Source organism: Schistocerca gregaria, chromosome 8 (assembly GCF_023897955.1).
Source record: "Schistocerca gregaria isolate iqSchGreg1 chromosome 8, iqSchGreg1.2, whole genome shotgun sequence".
Taxonomy (NCBI): domain Eukaryota; kingdom Metazoa; phylum Arthropoda; class Insecta; order Orthoptera; family Acrididae; genus Schistocerca; species Schistocerca gregaria.
The window spans coordinates 426,396,871-426,421,101 of NC_064927.1; the positions used below are offsets into that span (position 1 = coordinate 426,396,871).

General features: G+C 38.5%; 1 protein-coding gene across 1 annotated transcript in view; it reads left to right on the plus strand.

Annotated features, from left to right (window-relative positions):
* The window catches only part of LOC126285225 (pro-neuregulin-2, membrane-bound isoform-like), a 772,532-nt gene that overhangs the window by 687,331 nt on the left and 60,970 nt on the right, over positions 1–24,231 (plus strand). Inside the window, exons 7-8 of the mRNA XM_049984524.1 lie at positions 3,609–3,667; positions 18,160–18,331. Coding sequence (XP_049840481.1) covers positions 3,609–3,667; positions 18,160–18,331 — 231 coding nt within the window. The remainder of the gene's footprint in view (positions 1–3,608; positions 3,668–18,159; positions 18,332–24,231) is intronic.

Consider the following 24,231-nt stretch of genomic DNA (forward strand, 5'->3'; position numbering starts at 1 on the left):
TATGTAGATTTTACTTTATGCCATAGCATTTTTGAGGCTTAATGTATAGAGATTTTACTTTATACCTTAAAATTTCAGTACGATCAGTCAAAAGCTGTTCCATGTCCTCCAGCATTTACATGTATTCTTTTGAGTGCACTTAAATCTTTACATAGTACATGTATCACAATCTGGAACTACACATTTTCATAGGAGCTTCTTGGCTGTTACACAAGTGGCCACAGGCACATGAAAATATATCGAGGTTTACTTCCACAAAACTCTCTGAATGATCCAATAAAATACATCACTCAACAAGCTCTAAACCATTTTTAATTTTTTTTATTGCATTAAAGACGCTCTACTGATGGTAAAACCTTGTGATTTCTAATACACCTGCATTACTGTCTCTTACATGTTAATTTCTGGTATGTACTTCTGAAAAAGCAAAACTGAAACATTATTACCATTATTTCAGTAGAAAAGCAATAGGTATCCAGATGGCATGCTAGATGATTCGTGTTCTTATACAAGTAATTAAATAAATAACAGATAAAAAGGTAGGCCTAAGATGGAGCTAAAATGCTAGCCTTTTGGGATCAGTAATCTGACTACATTGACTGAACTAACTTCAGTCTTCAATGGAATCTCCTCTTCTGTTAACTGCTTAGTAACTCCCTCCTCAAATCTGTTATATAGATATGAAGAGGATTAATAAAAAACTCACTCACATCAAAAAGATGCTGCCACTCGGTTGGTAAACCTAGAAGATGTCATCAGAATGTCACTTCATCTGCAACTTTGTTAGTAATATTCAAAAAACTTCACTATTCAATATTCACAAGTAAACCTACCCACCTTGATTTTGATCATCTTTGAATACTTTTTATTACAGTGCAGGATAAGAAACATTCTGTTAACAGGGTGTAATACCACCCTGAAATAGTTAATTTTAATACTTCTGAATAAATACAGTTAAAATGGTAACAGATACACAAAAACTTCAAACAAGAGTTCTACTGTTTTTAATTTACGTTATAACAGTGCACCAAGATTTGTAGAAAAAGTATTTTTTTAAACTCCACTTACTATTTTGTTTTCATTTCGACATTTGACCAAAAGAAAATGTATATCATCATTAACACAATATTCAGTGATATTTAATGAAGTGGTACAGCAAAGACATGTGTGGTTGTATTTCTGTTTGGTTAACAAAACACATTCTGCATTTTTTTGACCCAAGCAATTCTGCACTTCCTATTTATTGCACAAATTTATGATAATATTACAACAATAATTTACAAACTATTTCAAACATAAATTAATTAAAACTGAAAAGATTACAAACTGAGTAGAAAAAAAATTTAAAAAAGAAGTACACACACACACACACACACACAGATATATGTGGGAAATGCTTTAAGCAACACATATCACAATTGAAATTGAACACATATCAGGCCCATGTAGAGTGATTTAGAGGTACTCTAGCTTATTTCTGGCAAATGCGTTTTGGAGTGTCACTTTATCGTACATATATATTTGAACTTAGTACTAATGATGTTGTACATTTTGATATTTGTGAAATGTCAAAACAAAAAACAAAATAGTGAAGGGAGAGGATTTGGAAAAAAGATGATGTCTTCAACAAATCTAGTTGCACTGTTAAAACATACATTAAAAGCCATACAACTTTTTTTTGTATATATGTTACTGTTTCAATGGTATTCATTCAGAAATATAAACTTAATTTTTTTTCATCGGGGTGTCTCACTTCCTTAACAGCTGTATGGACATGTATACAAAAAAATTGTGTCTCTCATTTTGATGTACACTATAACATATTCATAACTGATCAAAATCAGAGTGCACCCATTGGGTAGGTTTATGTGTCAGTCACTTGTGTTGCTGTTGTGGTCTTCAGTCTGAAGACTGGTTTCAACCAACTCTTCATGCTAGTCTATCCTTTGCAAGCCTCTACATCTGAGACTAACTACGGCACCCGATATCCTTTCGAACCTTCATATGCTCGAAATCCGAGCAGGACGAATATGTGAGCCGCAGCACCTCAAACATGAAATGCAACATCTGGAAAGTGTTCTGAGGAGCAATGGGTACTCCACAAATTATTTTAGAAGTGCAACAGAGCCATTTGATGTTAAGAAATTTCTCCTCTTCAGAAATGCTTTTCTTACTGTTGCCACACTAAATTTTGTATCCTCTCTACTTCAGTCATTATCAGTTATTTTGCTGCCCAAACTGCAAAACTCATCTACCAGTTTTAGTGTCCTTGTTTCCTAATCAAAGACCCTCAGCATCACCTGATTTAACTCAACTCCATTCCGTTACCCTTGTTTTGCTTTTGATAATGTTCATCCATTCATGACACTATCCACTCCATTCAATTGGTCTTCAAAGACCTTTGGTGTCTCTGACAGAATTACAATGTCACCAACAAATGCTCCCTTGAAAAAAAATCGAGTTTATATTTCTTCTCCCTGAACCTTAACTCCTCCTCCAGATTTTTCCTTGGCTTCCTTTACTGTTTGTTCAATCTACAAATTGAATAAAATCAGCAATAGGCTACAATGCTGCCTCATTCCTTACTCAGCCACTGTGCCCTTTCATGCCCCTTGACTCTTATAACTGTCATCTGGTTTCCGTACAACATGAGTATACCTTTATACTTTTCACTTCCTGTATTGTACCCCAGCTGCCTTCATAATTTCAGAGTTTATTCCAGTTGACATAGTGAAAAGCTTTTTCCAAATCTACAAAAGCCATAAACATGGGCTTACCTTTACTTAACACATCTTCCTGTTTTCTTTGGAATTGTTGTTATTACATTCTTCTTGAAGTCTGAGGGTATTTTGCCAGTCTCACACATCTTGCACACTAGGTGGAATAGTTCTGTTACTGCTAGCTGCCCCAAGGATATGTGTAGTTTTGAAGAATGGCTTTACTCCAGGTGCCTTGTTTCGACTTAGGTCTTTCAGTGCTCTGACAAATTCTTCTCACAGCACCATTATCTCCCATCTCATCTACAACCTCTTTTGTTTCTATAGTACTGCCATCATTTCCCTTGTGTAGTCCCTCTATATACTCATTCCACTTTTCAACTTCCCTTCTTTGCTTAGTGCTTGCTTTCCATCTGAGCTCTTGATATTCAGAGCTGCTTTTCTTTTCTCGAAATTTTTATTTAATTTCGCTATGGCTGTATCTATCTTTCCCCAAGCTTCATATGTTTCTACAGCCTTACCTCTGCCCTCTAGCAAAAAATCTCAGTCTTTATAAGACACAAAAAAGCTGCCAAAACTAATGAAGTCAACAAAAAAAATGCAGTTAAATTAGCAGAGGGAAAACTTACAGTTTGATATTCATGGTTAATCGATTATGATTTAATGTGCCTCTTAAATGGTTACTGATACCTGATTTTTAAATGACTTGTACTTATTAGCAATCCTTTTTATATTACTGTTTTGGTCACTGTACCATTACAGAAGAAAATAAAATTGTAGTTCTCAGAAGATCTTTATGTACTATGAATAGATAACTGAATGTTTTATTTCTCACAGTGAATCATTGTGCAATTGTGCAACAAGGAAATGGAATTCTCATTTATGTTGCAGATGCGCAGAAGGATTCCAAGGCTTCCGCTGCCAGAACAAAGACCTCACGTCAAATGGGAGTACGTATGGACGTGGATTGCTCTCTTGTACATTAGGCATTTCTTCCTCATATTACTGCTAGGAAGAGGGTTGGAAGACAGCAATTTGCAAGTCTTTCAACACTCAAAAAAATCCAGACAAAATTATTTAAAGAACGTAAGCAACCCAGTGCCAAAGAATTAGAAATAAAGAATCTCACAGTGTCTATTAAAAACTGGTTGGATAGTTTTCCCTCACAGTACAATGCACACATATGTCTACTTTTATCTGTTAGCGTGTTGCTAGTTCTCGAAAAGTGAACGTTTTTATGGAGAAATAAAACTGGAGTTTTTATTTATTCATCCATCTCACAACAAATTAGGACAATGCCTATGGAAGCCAAATCTGTAAAAATAATATAAAATGTTTGTAAAAAGCAAGTAAAGACAGAGTGAGAAAGTGAGAGAGAGAGGGACAGTACTCGGAGGTGCTCTCCAGAGGCAGACGAGTCGAGTCACAGGACAGACGTCGTGTCGTGCGTTATTCAGGTATGTCGCACATATTCCACTCAGAACAGTTGGTTTGTCTGCCTGTCTGTATATATATATAAATATATGTGTTGTGCTAACATCAATAATACTCTCTGTTCTCTCACTCACATCCATCAACGATAGCATCTTCTGGTTTGAAACAAGCACTGCTGATCACTGCAAGAGGTGAGCACTGAAATGCAAGTAGTATGAAGAGATGTTAAAAAAACACACACTATCTCTCAGCAGTGTCAGTTCTTGTAGAAACTGTTAGCTTTCATTGTTACTGATGAACAATGAGTTCAGATTGTATGACCTTCACTGTACCGTATCTGTTTTGTTTTTAACAAGTATTTCACTAGGAGCATGCTCCTACATTTGTTGTGAGAAGGTGCATCATGATTGATTTTCTTTGTAATCAGCACAACATGTCTGCTTCTGAGCTACTGAAACATTTGTCACACAAATAAAATGTTGTATGCAATGTACAGGCATACTGAGCCACACTTGCATTGCTTGCTGTTTAAGTAACATACCACAGAACCTTGTGAAATATTGCACGATATTATCTCTACTGTTTGTAATTATTCTAACAAATACTGAGAATTAACTCCCCTATGATATGCGTATTTGATGTAGCTTGTAAATGATGGTAATATTCTCATGTATTGTGAAATTTTTAAATCTATTAGTATACTTTGTTTGCATTACTAACAGTCAGGCACTAACTTGCATGTGTAACAGTTGTGCACTGTGGCATGGAAAGAGTTCCAGTGCATACATACTCCATTAATTTTCACAACACAAATTCAGAGAAATGATCCTACGTAGCTGATAATAAATAAGCAGAAAATTCCAACGACTTTTAAAAGGCAGCAGTCAAAATTAAACACACAGAACCAGAGTAGACTATGAGTCACTGACAACTATCATTCATACAGATGGTTTGTCACTGCAAGTATTTAGTAGAATATTTTGTTGCTTCTGATTACAGTGTTCTGTGGAATAATCCATGATAAAGTTGACAAGTGAACAAAAACAACCTGTCCAGTAGTTCTGCTTATGATGCTTTAAAATCACTAAATTGTTATATTGAGTACTTCTGCCAGTAAAAATGAGACTGATTATAAAAAAGCTCAGTATCTTTTTCTCTGCTAGTAACTGTTTAACAAATTTCAGCCAGTGATTCAAAACTCAAGTAACAGATGCTAAGAAAGTGAAACTATGCTGGAAAGATATGCAGGGTGTGTCAGATAAATTATTTGCCTTTGTAACTTACAAAATAATACATGACAAGAATATTTATTGAGACAAGTCTACATAAGAAAAGTTAAACTTTCTGCAGGTTTATCAATAAGTTTACTGAGTTATTTTCTTGAGAGGTACAGCAATAAGATACATTTCTTAAAAAGAACTTTAGTTTTTCTGAGATGTAGCTGATGTATTTAAAACAACTGTGTACAAATCTCCTGAAGGGTACAGCAATGAGATAGTGAAACATTGTTTTTTTCCTGTTATGTAACTGATGCACTTAAACCAGGTGTGTACAAATCAGTTTAAATCACATTTCTGTTATGTTTAGTTTGGGAGCCAGAAACATTCAAAATGTTAGGGGTGGATACAACACACTGTACAAAATTCTTGGCTGTGTGCTGATGGATGTTCTGATAGTGGAGTGTTGATTTAAAGTGAAGTGTTGAAATATGTGCCCATTTTCCTGAATGCATAGCACAATGTGCCTTCTAAAGTACCTGTGGACAAGATGTCACACTGCCTTTGTCAAGGAGCAACGAGCTTCCTCAATGCACCATTTGAAGCCATCTGGAATTATGGGTTCAGTGTTACACTCATTATTCCTTAGATATCCCCACAAAACAAAATCTACTGTTGTTAAATTGGGCAACAGTGCAGGCCATTCCTGAAGACCATAGCTTTCCAGCCATCTTCCAGATAATCTGTTTTTCAGTTATTTCAAATTATCACTCACAGAATGGGTTGGACAACATTCATGCTACATCCACATACAGCCTCTAATGTCTAGATGGACATTTTCAAGGGGAGCACCTAAACTGTCCATGATAAAAGTGTGATATGTCTCACCTGTCAGTGTACCTGGAAAATAGTGTGGACCAATGATTTCATCCCCAAGGATTCTATACCACATATTAATAGACCACCTCCATTGATGACTGACAAGACCTACTCACCAATGATAATCTGTGGCTCAGTAATGCATTTATGATGGTTCACTGCACCATAATTTGTGAAAATGTATTCATTGGAGAACATAACACCTTGTAAGATGGTCCAGAGTGAAATTACTCATGTTGAATTTGCAGAAAGTAGCTCTCCTACTGCAGGTTCTGTGTCAGTGACAGGTGGTGTGGGTGAAACCAGTGACCCAGTACTATACACCACACAGATGTAAGGCTGATATCAGTGACTGCAGAAATGTGTCATAAGCTGACTCGAGGATCATGATGTATCACAGCTAAAACAAATTCCTCCATCTCATCACTTCTTGCTGGTGTACAACTGTTACTACCATACCTTCTCAAACTACTTGTTTCCCAAAGTCATTGTTCAACACGTAAGAACATAATGTCTTCTGGAGCTCTTCAACAAGGATATCTCATGGCATCTACCATTTCTGGTTCATTGGCATTGTGTCGGCATTCACCGAGGGTCAGCAATATGTCAATATACTCGTATGTGTATGCCATGTTTATTCAACATCAATATCGGCAGCACACTGAACCCCTTTTGCATGAACAGTCCAATCTGCCATGTATACTGTAGTGTAAGGCAATGGTCCACAGTCTAACTGAACATGACATCTAACAGCACATCGAGGAAGCTTGCTGCTCCCTGACACTGGCTATGCTACACCTTGTCTGCAGGTTGTTTAGAAGGCAAATTGCATTGTGTGTTAAGAAACATTGGTAAACATTTGAACACCTCACTTAAATCAATATTCCAACTCTATAACACCTCTCTGCATACAGGCAACTATTATTGGCAGCATGTTGCATCCACCCCTAACACTTTGGAGGTTTATAACTCCCAAACTAAACACAAAGAAATGTGATTTAATTTGATTTGTACACAACTGGTATAAATACAACAGCTATTTAACAGAAAAATTAAAGTTCTGTTTAAACAACTGTATTTTGTTACTGTATGTACCTCTCTGCAAAATAACTCAATAAATTATGTTGATAATGACACAGAAAGTGTAGCTTTTGTTATGTGACCCTGTCTCAATAAATATTCTTCTCACATATTTTTTGTAAGTTACAGAGGCAAACAATTTATATGAAACACCATGACTAATATAGTGAAATAGTTGCCTTAAGTATCAGTAGTTTTAGGGTTACCGTCATCTACATTTGCTGTGCCATTATTCCTCAGTATTTTCACAAACTGTTTTGCTTTTGTGAAAAATTTAGAACCAGTCTTTTATTTTGTGACATAAATACAGGAGTAGCTTAATAATAATTCAAGAAGTCTCTCAAAGATAAGTGAAATCTGAGCAGCAGTGTTTAAAAACCATTGCCTACCTTCTAAAGCACTTAGGTCAATTCTGTCACATTACAACATGTTATCAATCAATTTCTATACTTCAAAACAGACGTTTTATACTGATTACAGTAGAATGAAACTTCCAGTCCATAGCATTATTTCACATAAAATCTCTACAAGCTAGTAAGAGTAGTTGCCATTCCTAATTTTTGTACATGATTGAACAATGCGGAATGGATGACTGGTATTTAATAACTGTGTAGCATATTTAGCATTAGTATCAGCTAGGTGTGACAAAAAGAATGAATGAAAAGTTGACCTAATCAACATGATACCTTGATATGTGTGCACACATTTGCAGGGGGCTGTCAGTTTGACCTGTAAACTATTACCACTCATGACCTTGAATCATCCATGACACATGGCATATGATCAACCAACATTCAGTTGATTTTTGACTGTCTTCATCAGTAATTAGGTAACAGAGTATTATAGGATGAAAGTGTTCAGGGTTCTGCATGTATCCACCGAAATTTTTGCCATCGTGTTGTGGTTATCACATATGGTTGGTTGGTAACAACACACACAAAGTATCAAATATGCATTTGTTAATCACTGAGACAAAATGAACAAACATGGCAGAAGAACAAGTTGTGTGCCAAGAATGAGCTAGCATAAAATAGTCCAAAGAAGTAAGAGTCAAAGATAGGGCATTCTGTGCCAGAGATACCACAGACCCCCCTCCCAAGAATGTGGAGCACAGCAAAGGGGAGCTTCATCAGATAAATTCATAATCTTTGTGCCATCACAGCAGTTGAAGGCAGGAACTGGCATGAGGAGGAGGCACATTGGATCTGCGGTGCAAGGGTCCCGTGGTTCCAACAACTGCACAGGTGGAGAGACATCGGCTGAAGGCAGGTTGGCAGCGTCGGGAGGCAGGTCGGTGACTGACCACACCAGTTTCAGTCAATTAACAGACACAGTCAGTGGACGTCTGTGTAGGTGGATGACAAACATGTTCATACCATGACGTAACATGCAATGAGAACCCAAATAAGATGGCTGCAAGGCTGCTTGCACAGTGTCATCCCACAGCATCACAAAGTCACAGGAATTAAGGTCCTTGTGGATGAGCAGAGGCAGGGTGTAGTGAGGGCATGGAAGGGGGGAAGGGGGTGGCGGCAAATGATGTGCATACAAATCCAGTCAACCAGAGTGGGAAGATCCACAGTAGTGGTTGACAGTGAATCCTCAACAAACTCACTGGGAGAGAGGAGGGGTTCACCATATAGAATCTCTTCAACCGAGGTGTTCAAGTCTTCTTTGTGGGCTGAGTGAATACCCACCAGGACCCATGGGAGGGCCTCGGACCATAGGCCACCATGGCACATAGGCATGTCCTTGAGTGTGTGGTGCCACTGTTCGACCAGGCCGTTTGCCTGAGGGTGGTAAGCTGTGGTGTGAAATTTGGTGGTGCTGCATAGTTTGCAGAGTCGTGCAAAGAGGATGGACTCAAACTGGTGTCCCTGGTTGGTTGTGAGGGACAGGAGACAGACAAAATGAGCAACTCCCACCAAGACAAAAGAAAGTGCAATGATCTCAGCTGTGATGTCAATAAGAGGGACCGTCTCGACCCAGCAGGTCACGTGGTTGATGATCGATAAGAAGTATCTGTAACCCTCAGAAGATATAGACATGCCGAAGACACCCTGTCAAACTTGCCCAATGGAGATTGAGCAGGCCTTCCATTTGGACGGAGGCAGCCTGAGGAATAGGGTGGTGATAAAAGTTAGCCATACCCAGAAAATGACGGAGCTGAGCATAATTCTCAGGAAGAGGGAAATCAAGTATGGTTTCAGCACAAGAACTTGTCTGTCAGAGGATGTTGGTGGTAACAGTATGGCATAGCAAGGTCACTGATGTGGAACACAGTTCCGGTTTTTCATCATTGATCACCACACTGTTGTCAGCAAGTGCCGAATGAAACACATCAAGGTGAACTTTATGGTCCTCAGTTGAAGAGTAAAAGATCAGTATACCATCTAAGACAGTATTCAAATAGGCCAAAGGGTGTGATGATGGCCATCTCAGGAATATCCGATGGATGCATAGGGATCTGATGGTATGCCTTGCAACAGTCTAAAACAGAGAAAAAATTAGAACCATGTAGTAATTGTGTGAAATCCTGTACATTAGGAATTGGGTAGTTGTTGATAATGGTGTGAGTGTTAGGGGACCTGTAGTCCTTGCACTTGTGTAAGGTGCCGTCCTTTTTAGGAACAAGGTGAATGGGTGAAGACCAGTTGTTATCGGAGGGGAATAGGATGTCTGAAGCCTACATATCCTGTATGATCTCCTTGGCACGAAGACGTTTGGAAGCTGAAGGTGCCTGGCCTTATAACATACAGGCAGGCCATCAGTGGAGCCATTACTGATCGCTGTCAGTCGCAAAGGGCGGTTGGCCAGAGGGGTCAAGAAGGGATCCGCATGCAATGTCAGTTCACTGATTGGCGAGAAGACATAGTAGAGGTGTGTGTTGGACCGCCTTGTTGCAGTTCTGCAGATAGGCAACGTATTGTATGCCATGTGTGTGACAACTCAGTGGAGGTAGAGTCAATGTGGGTGCATAAGGCAGCGTTCTGGGTACGGAGTTCAACTATTTGTGAGCACACATCCGACATGTCAGAGAGCTGTGCAGTAATGCACTTGAGCTGGGATGCACATGTGGAAAGCAAAGTCAGATAACGAAGTCATACTGAACTCATGTGAGCACAGAACAGTAGAGCCAGATGCGTGGCGGAGCACAGCAGCTTGCAGATCTGGTGAAAGGTTGTAATTATGTAGAAAATCCAACCTGATCACAGTTTCATCCATATCAGCAATGTGGGAGGTCCAAGGGAAGGTGTGAACTGGTGATAGGCAAAGTGACATCTTGATGGAGCCATGGACTGCAACATCTGTGGCATAAAGGTGTCACATCACTGAAGCAAGAGGTGCAGCACTGGACAGTAGGCACCTTGAAGGAACATGGCGGGATGAGGCACCTAAATGTGCCCACTGGAATTATTTGGGTAGGTGCAAGGTGCACGGCAGTTGTGGATGGCGTCCCCATAAGTAGTGTGGAACCAGCACAGTGGGTATGCCGGTGCCAGCCGATTGGGCTGCTACCTGGGTGAGGTCAGCGGCTGTCAGGAGGCCACAGGCATGTCTCCTGTCGGCTGCTAGGTGGCAGCTCCTGAATGGCAGCTGAGGCACTGAGGCGAGTGCGCTGGCCCCTGCAGGCAGAGTGTGGAACCGGTGTGCCACCTGTGGGTGATGGAGGTGTTGTCCATGACAGGCAGTGTCGGCGACGGTTGAAAGCATAAGCCTGATCTGCCATGCCTAAACAAACCTCAGGTCGGTCAGCGACATGAGAGAGTAGATGAAACTGCAGATCTGAAGGCATTTTGACCATCCATAATGCCCAAAGTGTGGCATCAGGTACTGCTTGATAATCAGTTAATGCATGTAGGCACTGCCAAAGCTGTGAAGGAGTGCAGTCATCAAGATGCTCATCATGAATAATGCTGTGAATAGCCTCCACCTGAGGGCAAGAAAGGTGCTCGATGAGCAGTGATTTCACCATCAAATACTTGTGGGAGGCGGGCAGTGAGAGAAGCAAGTCGCTGATGAGGTCCAAATGAGCATTTAGGTGACTTACCAGGCAGACAAAATACGCATTGTCATCCAAAATGCCTTGGATGTCCAGTAGGTGATCCACTAAGGTGAACCGAGTCTTTGGGTTATCATTTTGCAAAGCAGGGTGCTTGGGAAACCTGCCAGGTAGCACATGTTAAGGCAACACCAGCAGACAGAGGTCCGTGTCAGCAGAGCAGAATGCTTCTGACTCTGTAAGTGCAGTAGCAGTGAACAGTGCATCGCCCAAAGTCCGTGTGGGGTGGCAGCCATATGCAACACATGGTGCGGATGGGGATGGCATAAAAGTTGGCATGGTCTATCCAAATTGCAGGCCCAGCGAAGAACACAGTGTGGGTGTAACAGCCAGTGCCGTTGCAACAGTGGTTGGAAGGTGGTTGCAGCGCTGCCACAGAGGGGCTGAGCTGGGAATTGGTGTGGGTGGAATGACCAGTGCTGTAAAGAAAGCGGGCGGAAGGCAGTTGTGGTGCAACTATGGTACAACAGTCACAGAAACTGGCATGGTCTAGGCAATCGGCATCACTGAGATGATGTTTGGGAAAGGGGAGGGGGGGGGGCAGTTTCTGCGGCACTAGGCAAATAAGAATTTGCTACCCCATCCATAGAAATGTTCGAATCAGAGTTCTGAAACTTTGTCAGTATGTCAAATCATCCTGAAGGTAATGGTGTAGATGAAGGATAAACCACAATGTCTTTAACAGGAAACATGTCCACAACATCATTAGGTGGCATGCACTGTCCATGTTGTTGTGCTGCCATGCTATATGGTGGCTATGTCGAGCTGGTTAAGGTTAGGTAGCTGCTGGAGTGACCGGGTGTAAATAATTGTTCACTTTTAACCAAACTCTCATTAGGTACACTTGACCATTCGCCGTCGCATGCACAGTTAATAGGGTGCATGACACTTTCAGCAAAAGACACTGGTAAATCCATTGTGGCGGAAACAAGGTGGGCTGGCACTTGATGTTTGCAAATGACAAAAACAAGTACAAAATAATTCGTGATGAGATGACGATGGTGGCAGGGTCACCACTCTGGTTGTCACTTATGATTAATTAGTAATAACACACACAAAGTATCCAATATGCATTTATTAATCTCTGAGACAAAACAAACAAACATGGCAGAAGGACAAGTTGCAATTGAGAATGAGCTAGTATGAAGCAGTCCAAAGAAATAAGAATCAAAGATAGGGCGCTCCACTCCAGAGACACCACAGTGTCATTACCTCTCCACACATGACATTTTAGGCGGCGAAAATGTTTTATTCTATTTTTGTATGCAGTGAGTAGTTCAAGGATTTATATGTAGTCAGAACACAGATGAAAATTTAATCCTTGGTCATGTACAACTTTTGTTGTCCTCAAGATTGTGTATTACTTACCACCAGAGATTCTAAATTATTTCAGTAAATGATCTTGAAGGCAAGTACATGTTAAAAATTTCTTGGTAAAAAGAGACTGTATGTCCCCCACACAGATTCATCAATGTTTATTTCTTTAATGTAACACTGGATAGCTAAAATTGGCAGTAAATTGATTTGAAATTATAATCTGCTGTGTACAGATTATTGTGTGCTAATAACTTATAACCAGTCCAGACAACAAAACAGGTTCGTAGAGTGGTTAATTCTGAGGTTGCTTGGAAACCGTAATTTCATTCACAGGTAGTACAATTATGAATCCTTAGCAAAAAACCGAAGACTGTCATATGGTTCAATAAGAAATCTACAAGAAAGAAGGAAGGAAGATTGGGTTTAATGTTCTATCAACATCAAGATCATTAGGGGCAGATCACAAACTCGGATTGTGTCAAAGGTGAGGCAGGAAATTGGCTGCCCACATTTAAAGGAGCCATACTGGCATTTGCCTTAAGAATTTTAGGGAAATCACACGAAAATCTAAATCTGGATGGTCAGACATGGGTTCAAACTGTTGTCTTCCTGAATGTGAGTCCAGTGTGCTAACCATTGGGGTACCCTGTCATTAAGGAATCTACAGTGTACATTAATGTATAAGGGGGGAACAGAAATGAGAGGAAATGTTGTGGGTATGTTAACTACACCACCATCCCAATCTACTGGTTAAAGTGCACTTTATTGCCTGTTTTGGCACAAGTGGCTATGCATGGCAGTTTGATGTGATGATCCTAGAAAAGAAGAAATAGACAGTTTATCACCACTGTTGACACCTGTTAGACTTCACTGTTACACAAAGTGATTGCCTCCTCTTGATAACACTTACATTAAAGTCTTCAATGAAAATCAATGTCTCATTGCTGTAACTTAAATTCAGTATTACATACGGACACAGAGGAAACTTAATTTTGAAAATGCTGTTCAGTTTACTTTTACTCTTGTACTAATCTGTTTTGCTGTCCATTAAACTATAGTCTTCAGTTACCTCAAATGTGACTATTCATCAATTTGTTCTGTGACTTAATTGTTGATTTGCAAATTTTTTTTGATGTGTTGATTATATATTTTTTTGTCTTACTGTATTTGATTTTTAGGTCTATTTCCTCTGTTAACATTTTCCATTCATTTTTGAAGTTTATCTGCAGTAGAGAGAACAGTACAGTGTCAGCAAAATGAATGTAGTCCAAATATGTTTCATTAACACACATTTATTTTTCATTTTCCAATTTCTAAGAATCTGAGAACTTCCACTAAGACCAACAAGAATAGTTTTAATCTCCCCCTTGTGTCACTCTTCTTAGCGTTTCAAATCTCTCACTACACATTCATAATATGATGAAAGCTTGAACAATGATGTACATATTTGTCAGTATATTAACCTAGACTGAATTAGTGTGTTGTTTCTTAAATGCTGTTACCACAGATTTTGTTGAAATGAGTCAGAAACTTTGTCTGTGAATCCTTAGAAAAGAACAATTCATACTGATTGCTGTAATTTTGTTCACAACTTGAAATGGTTGATTGTGTTATATTTACTTTTGAAGTGAGCTTATTCCTCTGATTGATTAAAATATATTTTTCTCTTTGTTTGGTGACATCTTTAGTGAATATTGCATACACTAGTTTTATGTCTCTCACCCTTTGTACAAAGTACAATAATAACAGCCTTACTCTGGTTTTGTGGAATTGTCTTCCTCTGCAGACATCCTGTAAACTAATTTGCAAGTTAATTTTGTATTACTTTTTTCCCAGATTTAACCATTTCTACTCGAACACCACAATCTCCAGGCACTTTTTCATTTGTCATACTACTTCTCTCTTTATACACCTCAACTAGTTTTATATGTTTGATGTGCACAGCTTTCAGAAATTTATTATTTTCATTATCACCTCTCTGATCTCTTGATCTGTGTACAGTCTTTGAAGATTTCTTTACATGCCTCTATGTTCCTCATTGTTGTTAGCTGCTGAAACATCTGCCAAATTAACTGATGAAATGTGATGCCAATCCAGTATAAGCTTTTTATACTCATGCAGTTTTCTGTTGTTGCAATCACATTCTGCATCCAGTATTTCACATTAATCTATAACAGAGCTTCCAACAACTATAACAGTTTAAAAATATAATTATAAATTTTAATGAGTGACGAGTACTGTACATCAGTTTAGTCTGTAAATGATGGGACAGTAAAACTCAGATTCAGATTCGTATCTCAGTTTGTTTTCACTGGATCTGCTCACATCCTCTCCAAAATATTTTTCAAATGTTCCTGTTATCACCATTTGCTTGAAACACTTACGCAACTGTAACTTCATTCCAGTTGAGATTTTCTTTTCATTTGCCTTTATTATATTGGCAGTGTCTGTTGCTGTTTTCTTAAGTACTTTTGATAAATTATCACCCTTTTTTATGTCTTAATAATCTTTATTTTCTATGACACTGGACTTGTTCCTTAGTTTAATCTCATTTCCTCACATTAGTTTAATAAAGATCATAATCTATAGTTGCAGCTATATGGCTAACAAATTAGTTTCTTTCCCATTTTGCAACTATTATTACTCTTTATCTTAGCCTTATCTACATTACATCTGCATTTACACAACTACTATGTAATTCCTGGCAGAGGGTTCATCAAACCACTTTCACTCTATTTCTCTACCATTCCACTCTTTAATAACACATGTGAGAAACAAACACTTCAGTATTTCTGTGTGAGCTCCAATTTCTATTATTTTGTTACAATGATCATTTCTCCTATGTAGGTGGGCATCAACAAAATATTTTTGCATCCACTGCAACAAAAAACACCTTTGTTTTAATGATTGCCCACCCTTCTTGCTTTTCTATTCCATGACACTCTCTCCCCTATTTTGTGACCACACAAGATTAGATTAGATTAGTTTTTCATTCCGTAGATCCGTGCTGAGGAGGTCCTTGTGGCTGTGGAACCTGCCCTTCTTTGAACTTTTCTGATGTCCTCATCAATCCCATCTGGTAAAGATCCCATACTGCACAGCCATACTCTAGCAGAGGATGGACAAGTGTAGTGCAGTCAGCCTCTTTAACAGAAATGTGGTATCTTCTAAGCATTCTGTCAATAAAACATAGTAAGCGTTCTGTCAATAAAACACAGTCTGTGGTTTGTCTGCCCCACGACATTCTCTGTGTGATCATTCCAATTTAAGTTGTTCATAATTGTAATTTCTAGGTATTTAGTTGAACTGACAGCCTTTAGATTTGAGTGATTTATTGTGTAACTAAAATCTAATGGCTTACTTTTAGTACTCATATGGATGACCTCAAGCTTTTCATTATTTAGAATTAATTGCCACTTTCTGCACCTTATAGAAATCTTGTCTAAATCATTTTACAATTGGTTTTGATCTTCTGATGACTTCACTAAATGTTAAATCAGAGCATCATCTGCAAACAATCTAAGGTAGCTGCTTAGATTACATAGGCTAGAAACAGCAGAGTGGTTATAACACTTCCTTGGGGAACACCATGTGTCACTCCTGTTTCACTTGATGGTCTAATGTCAATTACTATGAAATATGACCTTTCTGATAGGAAATCACAAATTCATTCATACAACTGAGTTTATGCCCCATAGGCACACAATCTGATTAGAAGCCACTTGTGAGGGATGGTATTGAAAGTCTTTTGGAAATCTAGAAATTTGGAATCAATCTGAGAGCCTCTTTCAATAGTACTCATTACTTCTTGAGGATAAAGAGCTAGTTATGTTTTCCTACAATGATATTTTCTGAGTCTGTGCTGACTGTGTGCCAACAGACTGTTTTCTTTAAGCTAATTCATAATGTATGAACACAGTATATATTCCAAAATCCTACTACAATTTGATGTCACTCGAATGAAATCAACTGGATAATGTTTATTGCACCAATTTACTCCATAAGTTGAAATTGCTTGACTAGGACTTTTGACATATCTTTCTAAATCTATGATAGCACAAAGCATAGCTAACATCATATGCCTCATTGTCTGCCTCCATTGCTGAGTGGACAGCATGGTTGACTGCCATTTGAAGCATCCGTGTTCATTTCCTGGTATTGCCAGGGATTTGTCCTTGATGGGAGGACGTCAAAGGGGTGCACTAACCCTCATGATGCCAACTGAGAAGTTACTTGACTGAGTAGTAGCACCTCCAGGTAATGCAAATTGATAACAACTGGGAGAGCAGTGTGCTGACACCATGCCCCTCCATACCACATCCAATGATGCCACTTGCAGAGGACGGCACAGCAGTCAGCCAATACCAATGGGCAAGTTCGGGCCTGTGGATGGAGTTTACATTTTCACACACCTCATTTGGGTGTTCACTCCTGTGAGTGACATTTGATACTTTTTCTGAGACTGTCACTAAAAAAGTGCACTTCTTGCTCTACATAACTGTTCTGATATTAGGAATGAAGTTGTTATCATTAGTAGTCTACAACTTCCATTAATTTTAAGAAAAATTACTTAGTAATTCGTGTGGTACTTAAGAATTATTAAAACCATATGCTACAGTACATAATTAACCTTTACACCAAGTGGTAAATGTTCTGCAACCATTCCTGTTCATGTAAATCAATTGAAATGAAACTTAGGTTTGTAAATGAGTAATTCTTTGTCATGTTGTTTGGTATGAAGTAAGTTAATATGATCTCTTACTAAAGTCACACATTAAACTGGGCCACATACTAGGTGTAAATCATTTTGAGAAATTTTTTGTAATCACCGGTATTTGTGAATGTCATTATTTTATCAACTTGCATTCAAGAATACTCCACTTCTACATGAGGAACTCCATGACTGGATTAATGAGACTCTAGAAACAACAGGTCAGTGTGTCTGGAGAAAGCCTAATCAGATTGTGGGAAGTTGTAGCTACAATCCCAGTACATCACGCCAGAAATGTGAGAGACTAAGGGAGAAATTTAAAGACTGCAAGCAACACCCAACGGTCCCAAACAAAATGAAACAATGACTTTTCTTCCATTCATAAACTATACTCCATTGACGCCATAGCAAGTGAAAACTCAGAATGTGAAACAAGCCTAAATAAATGCTCAGCAGCAGTTACATTCACTGTAGTACAGCTGCTATGTGCCCATCACTGCTTCACCCATCTAAATTGAACTTTTTATATTCAGTAAATTTACTCATTTTTAAATACAACAGTATTTCCATATATGCAAATACACTAGAATTTATAGGGTTATTTCCCAGCATTAGTAGAATTTAAGACAATGACACTGCTGCTCAGAGTTTCACCTAGAGAGAGTGTAGACTAGTGTAAGTGTCTTGTTTTCTGCAGGCATAGACATGTAACGAACATATGGTGTGACGTTTGGCAAGCAGAACTGAAGAGGTGTGGCCGCGGTGGGAGTGGCGGGAGCGATGCGAAGGAAGATGGCGACGGCAGGAGGCGAGCGAGGGGCGGCAGTTGCGTGATCGGTGGTGGCAGCAGGTGGCACCGGGTGGACGACAGTTCCGCTGCTTTCCAGGCTGGGAAACTGCCTCATCAGAAGAGGTACAGCATGAGTTATGAAAATATATGTTTAGAAGAGATGCCGCTTTGCTAACTGGCAGTTGTGAAGTGACATTTTGGCCTTTTTTTGTTTGATGTTTGTGGCAAAGCAGCTTGGCACCCATAGCAGCCTCTCTCTACTTTAAGACATCCTCTCCCTACCTTCAGTCTTCCATCTTAAAGTACATAAATCTCTCAGCACTGAAGTTCTACAACAAATAACATTTTTATGAATCCTCTCTTTTCATCTGCATAATTCTAGCAGCATTTTTTTTTTCTTTTCCTTACCTTCACTATACTACATATTCATACATGTAGTGTGAGACAAAACATAAAATTAGTTTTAACTTGTACACAGCATACACCTTTCACTGTATGTACCACCAGATTCTGAGCAGCCAATAGTTGTGGTTATTCTCAGTAGCATGTGTGCTTTTCTTTTCTTTTTTTCTTTAATTTTTTTCACATTGTCAGTGTTTATAAACTTGCCAGTAGTTTTATGTTGGTGGTATGTATTGAGAACTATCATATATCACTTAGCTGCATTCTAGTTTTTTTTTCCCTTAGAATTCAATATCAGCTACATTTACAATATCCCCGATCACCATTATACGGGATTTAAAAATGTAGGAATATTTATGGAACTTAGATAGCTGTGTCCCAATATACATATACAACAATGTTATTTGTTGTTACTATTATTTCTCTTTTCTTGAAAAAGTGTGAAGTATGACTATAATGAATATATTACTAGCAATAAAAGCCTCCTCTACACAGATTTCAAGAGTTTAACACTAGCACAGATAGGAGACTTGTAGATAGTGTAAAGTATTGGTGCATGAGAGAGGTAAGGAGGACTGAATCATAATGTCACAAATGCACTAACTTCATAAACCTTCAAGTTATTATGTAGGATCATGTCCTAGGCACATTCAGTTTACAGTTAATAAATGGAATTTGGTTCATTAAACAAAAAACAATGCCCTAAGTTACTGAATTTTATTATTCCTAAAATTTGTATGGTAACATCAGTAATGCAGTCAGCACTTACTCTCATCTGTCACTTGCACTGTCTCACACTTATTACCCCTGAGTAAGCCAGCTTCTTGAAAGTTATCAGAAAAAGAAAGTGCTAACCCACAAGAGAGTAATTTTGTGTTACTGTATTTTATACGTTGGTTATATTCAAAACCAAGAACAGAAATTCGGTAAGAGAAAACACTTTTGACAGTTCCTTCTAGCTGTAGAGGTGATGCCACTTATTACAAGCATGTGTTGCGTTTGAAAATAAAACAAATAACGTGATCAAACTAATCCCTGCTATATTGAGGGTTAGTACTTTCTTCCACTGACTCCTTCAATTCCCACCTACAAATCTCTTAACTCACTACTTTGATAAAGCAATGTAACCATTCCATACTAAATATAATGATTACCATGGTCCGACACATCTCTCCAGATCGACGTCCCACTTCAGATTTCCTTTGACCATTGCTACCTGCCATTTCACAACTGCCTCCACAATAATATCCAGCAGCCCATACTACTAAAGGTGTGCTAAAGATACAACAGAAAATTCCAGAAAATATCTGTTATGTAACTCATACCAAATTCAAAGGAACACAATGTCAAAGTTAAAGTGGTCTGCCAAAAGATATTGTGAGCTTGCAAATAGAAACACATTATGCGTCATCATTCCAGAACATACTAAAAATTTTATGAGTAATTCGATGCAGTTTAAGACAGAACTTAACAATTTTCTGTAGAGTTCTGAAGAGTATGTTGTTGTTCTCTCTTCAGTTCTGAGACTAGTTTGATGCAGCTCTCCATGCTACCCTATCCTGTGCAAGTTTCTTCATCTCCCAGTACCTACTGCAACCTACATCCTTCTGAATCTGCTTAGTGTACTCATCTCTCGGTCTCCCTCTATGATTTTTACCCTCCACGCTGCTCTCCAATGCTAAATTTGTGATCCCTTGATGCCCCAGAACATGTCCTACCAACCTGTCCCTTCTTCTCATCAAGTTGTGCCACAATCTCCTCTTCTCCCCAATTCTATTCAATACCTCCAGTTATGCGATCTACCCATCTAATCTTCAGCATTCTTCTGTAGCACCACATTTCGAAAGCTTCTATTCTCTTCCTGTCCAAACTATTTATTGTCCACATTTTACTTCCATACATGGCTACACTCCACACAAATACCTTTAGAAATGACTTCTTGACACTGAAATCTATACTCGATGTTAACAAATTTCTCTTCTTCAGAAATGGTTTCCTTGCCATTGCTAATCTACATTTTATATCTTCTCTACTTTGACCATCATCAGTTATTTTGCTCCCCAAATAGCAAAACTCCTTTACTACTATAAGTGTCTCATTTCCTAATCTAATTCCCTCAGCATCACCCAACTTAATTCCATTATCTTCGTTTTGCTTTTGTTGATGTTCCTCTTATATCCTCCTTTCAAGACACTGTCCATTCCGTTCAACTGCCCTTCCAAGTCCTTTGCTGTCTCTGACAGAATTACAATGTCATCGGCGAACCTCAAAGTTTTTATTTCTTCTCCATGGATTTTAATACCTACTCCAAATTTTTCTTTTGTTTCCTTTACTGCTTGCTCAATATACAGATTGAATAATGTTGGGGAGAGGCTACAACCCTGTCTCACTCCCTTCCCAACCACTGCTTCCCTTTCGTGCCCCTCAACTATTATAACTGCCATCTGGTTTCTGTACAAATTGTAAATAGCCTTTCACTCCCTGTATTTTACCCCTGCCACCTTTAGAATTTGAAAGGGAGTATTCCAGTCAACATTGTCAAAAGCTTTCTCTAAGTCTACAAATGCTAGAAATGTAGGTTTGCCTTTCCTTAATCTTTCTTCTAAGATAAGTCGTAAGGTCAGTATTGCCTCATGTGTTCCAATATTTCTATGGAATCCAAACTGATCTTCCCCAAATTCTGCTTCTACCAGTTTTTCCATTCATCTGTAAATAATTCGCGTTAGTATTTTGCAGCCGTGACTTATTAAACTGATAGTTCAGTAATTTTCACATCTGTCAACACCTGCTTTCTTTGGGATTGGAATTATTATAGTCTTTTTGACGTCAGAGGGTACTTTGCCTGTCTCATACATCTTGCTCACCAGATGGTAGAATTTTGTCAGGACTGGCTCTCCCAAGGCCGTTAGTAGTTCTAATGGAATGTTGTCTACTCCCGGGGCCTTGTTTCGTCTCAGGTCTTTCAGTGTTCTGTCAAAGAGCTCAAAGAGTATAGCAGTTATAATGTAATTAGTATTAACTCTATAATACAAAGGTAATCACAATAGTAAGGTCTCTTTTTTATAAGTACATAGACCTGTTTATTTCTACAATGGTTTACATAATTTTACAGCTTGAACATTTAGCTATTTTTCGACACAATCACCATTTCTGTTGATGCATTTTTATAGACACTGTGGCAGTTTTTGTATGCCCATCTCATACCAGCTTGCTGCCATGCTGTTAAGAAAGTAATGAACCTCTTCTTTCACCTCGTCATTGGAGCTGAATCACTGGGACCACAATTAACACTGACAGGTACTGAGAGTCTCTGAAATAACTGAAACGGGCAATTCAGAACTGGAGAAGAGGAATTTTGAGCAGGGGTGTACACATTCTCCAAGATAACACTTGCCCACACATCGTTCAGCAAACCGTTGCTCTCCTGCAACAGTTTCAGTGGACCATAATCACCCACTCACCCTATAGTCCTGACTTGGTGCCCAGTGACTATCACCTGTTCCCTAGGTTAAAAGCTCCAACGACGAGGTGAAAGAAGAGGTTCACAACTTTCTGAAGAGTGTAGTGGCAAGCTGGTATGACATGGGCATACAAAAACTGCCACAGCATCTACAAAAATGCATCGACAGAACTGGTGATTATATAATAAAGTAGCTAAATGTAAACCATTGTAGAAATAAACAGGTCTATGTACTTATAAAAAAATAGGAGACCTTGCTTTTGGGATTACCCTCGCACTATAACCATTCATAAAAGTAAGTTATTTCTTACACATACTGCACTGAGTGTGTTTTCTAAATTAAATTCTTCTACTTTATTTTTCTACTGCAGGTAACACAGCTGGCTTCACAACTAGTTTCGATTACTTGGCAAGTCATGATTAGATGATCTGATTAAAAGGAATGAAAAAGGATGGTAAAATGTTAGAAAACATAACTACAAAATCAAATTAGATTCTACATACAATTACAAACATTTTAATACACTTCACAATAACTTGTCAATGTACATGTTTAGATGCACTTTGATGAGTTACTATGTAATGTATTCAAGTGCATGTAGTTGTCTTTACAAGTCCATTTGTTTTGTAATTTAGTTTCCTAGTATTTCTCTGTTCCAAATTTTCTTTCTTTTTAAACCCTCGTATGATCATGACTTACTACGAAGTCAAAACTGGTTATGATACTATTTGTGAGACCTGGGGTGAAGAAATTCAATAAAAGACTTTGTAAGACATTTTCATTGCATTAAACATAAATAAAACATAGTCCTTGATTTCTTTCCACACCTCATATATCCCTCTTTCTGGGATCATGGAAAGTGATTTATGTAATTGGAAGAATTGTAAATACCTAGGCTTAAAGTAACTTGTGCCAGTATCAGCAGTCAAGAATACAATATACATTTGGAGCAGTATTATGAAGTGTTCTTGTCAGTTAACAAACATCGAAGTGTGTGTACTGCAAATAAAACAATTAACCATTCCAAAAGAAAGTTGAAATCATTCAGAGCATTCTTTAAGAAGAAAACATAAAAAATGGCACAAATAAAATTAATTTCCAAAACATTACTGACTAACAAGTTCATGGATTACACCAGTTGGGTTTGGCTTCTATTATTTATTTGCAGGGATCAACACACTGTAGCCATACTGTGATGGAAGCTTGATGCTCCAGCCCGTTGCTCTGACATTGTGGCAAGTGACACGTTGTTCAATAACTAGATTGGACTCTCTTCATGGCAGGATAGTTCCTGCTGACAGAAACACCTTGGAATACTGCCATAAATCTATCTTTGCTCTTGTCCTGTATGAAATAATCATAGATCTTTTTGTTAGTTTTCTGAAAAATGGTTGCAATATATTGCTCACACACCTATGAGAAGTTATGGTTTGACAGAACAAGATCAGTCCAGTAATCTGTGTTGCACTAAGTGCACACTGCAGACACCTTTTCACAGAATGTAGAGGCTCTTGATGTAACTGAAGAGGATTTCCTAGATTCCAACATTGATTAGTCTGTGAATTCATGTACGCCAATAAGTGCAGCCATGGTCACTCAGGAAAAAAGAGCATTTGAGGACCAAAGCCTTAATATGGACATGCTGCAGTACAATGTTGCACTACAGATAACAAGCAATGCTATCTGAATTGGTCAGTTGATGCAATACTGTTACTTTATACGGTTCCAATTTGCATCTGTGCACAGCTGTGTGACCTTGTGTTACTGACAGACCATTCTGAAGTGCTAAACAAGACAGAGATTTTCTCAGGCTTTATTTTTTCAGTTAAAACCACTATACCACCTGTCACTGTCACACAGTGCTGTTCACTGTTATAATAGTAAAAGAAATAAATGGACATAACACCCAAATGTGTGGGGAGATGGGAAAATGAGACAAAGCACTTGTAACACTGGGAGGAAGTGGTGATTACTGACATCAATATCACTGAAATATGATTGCTAGCTAGTTACTGCTCGAAGTTCATAGTAGGGTTGACTAGGGATGTTCACTGACAATTCCAACTGCTCAATACATTTGTGAATGTTTCGAATTGCATCTTTAAGTAACTGTTTTACATCTTCTCTAGCACCTGTGTCCACAGCATCCAACTCCAACAA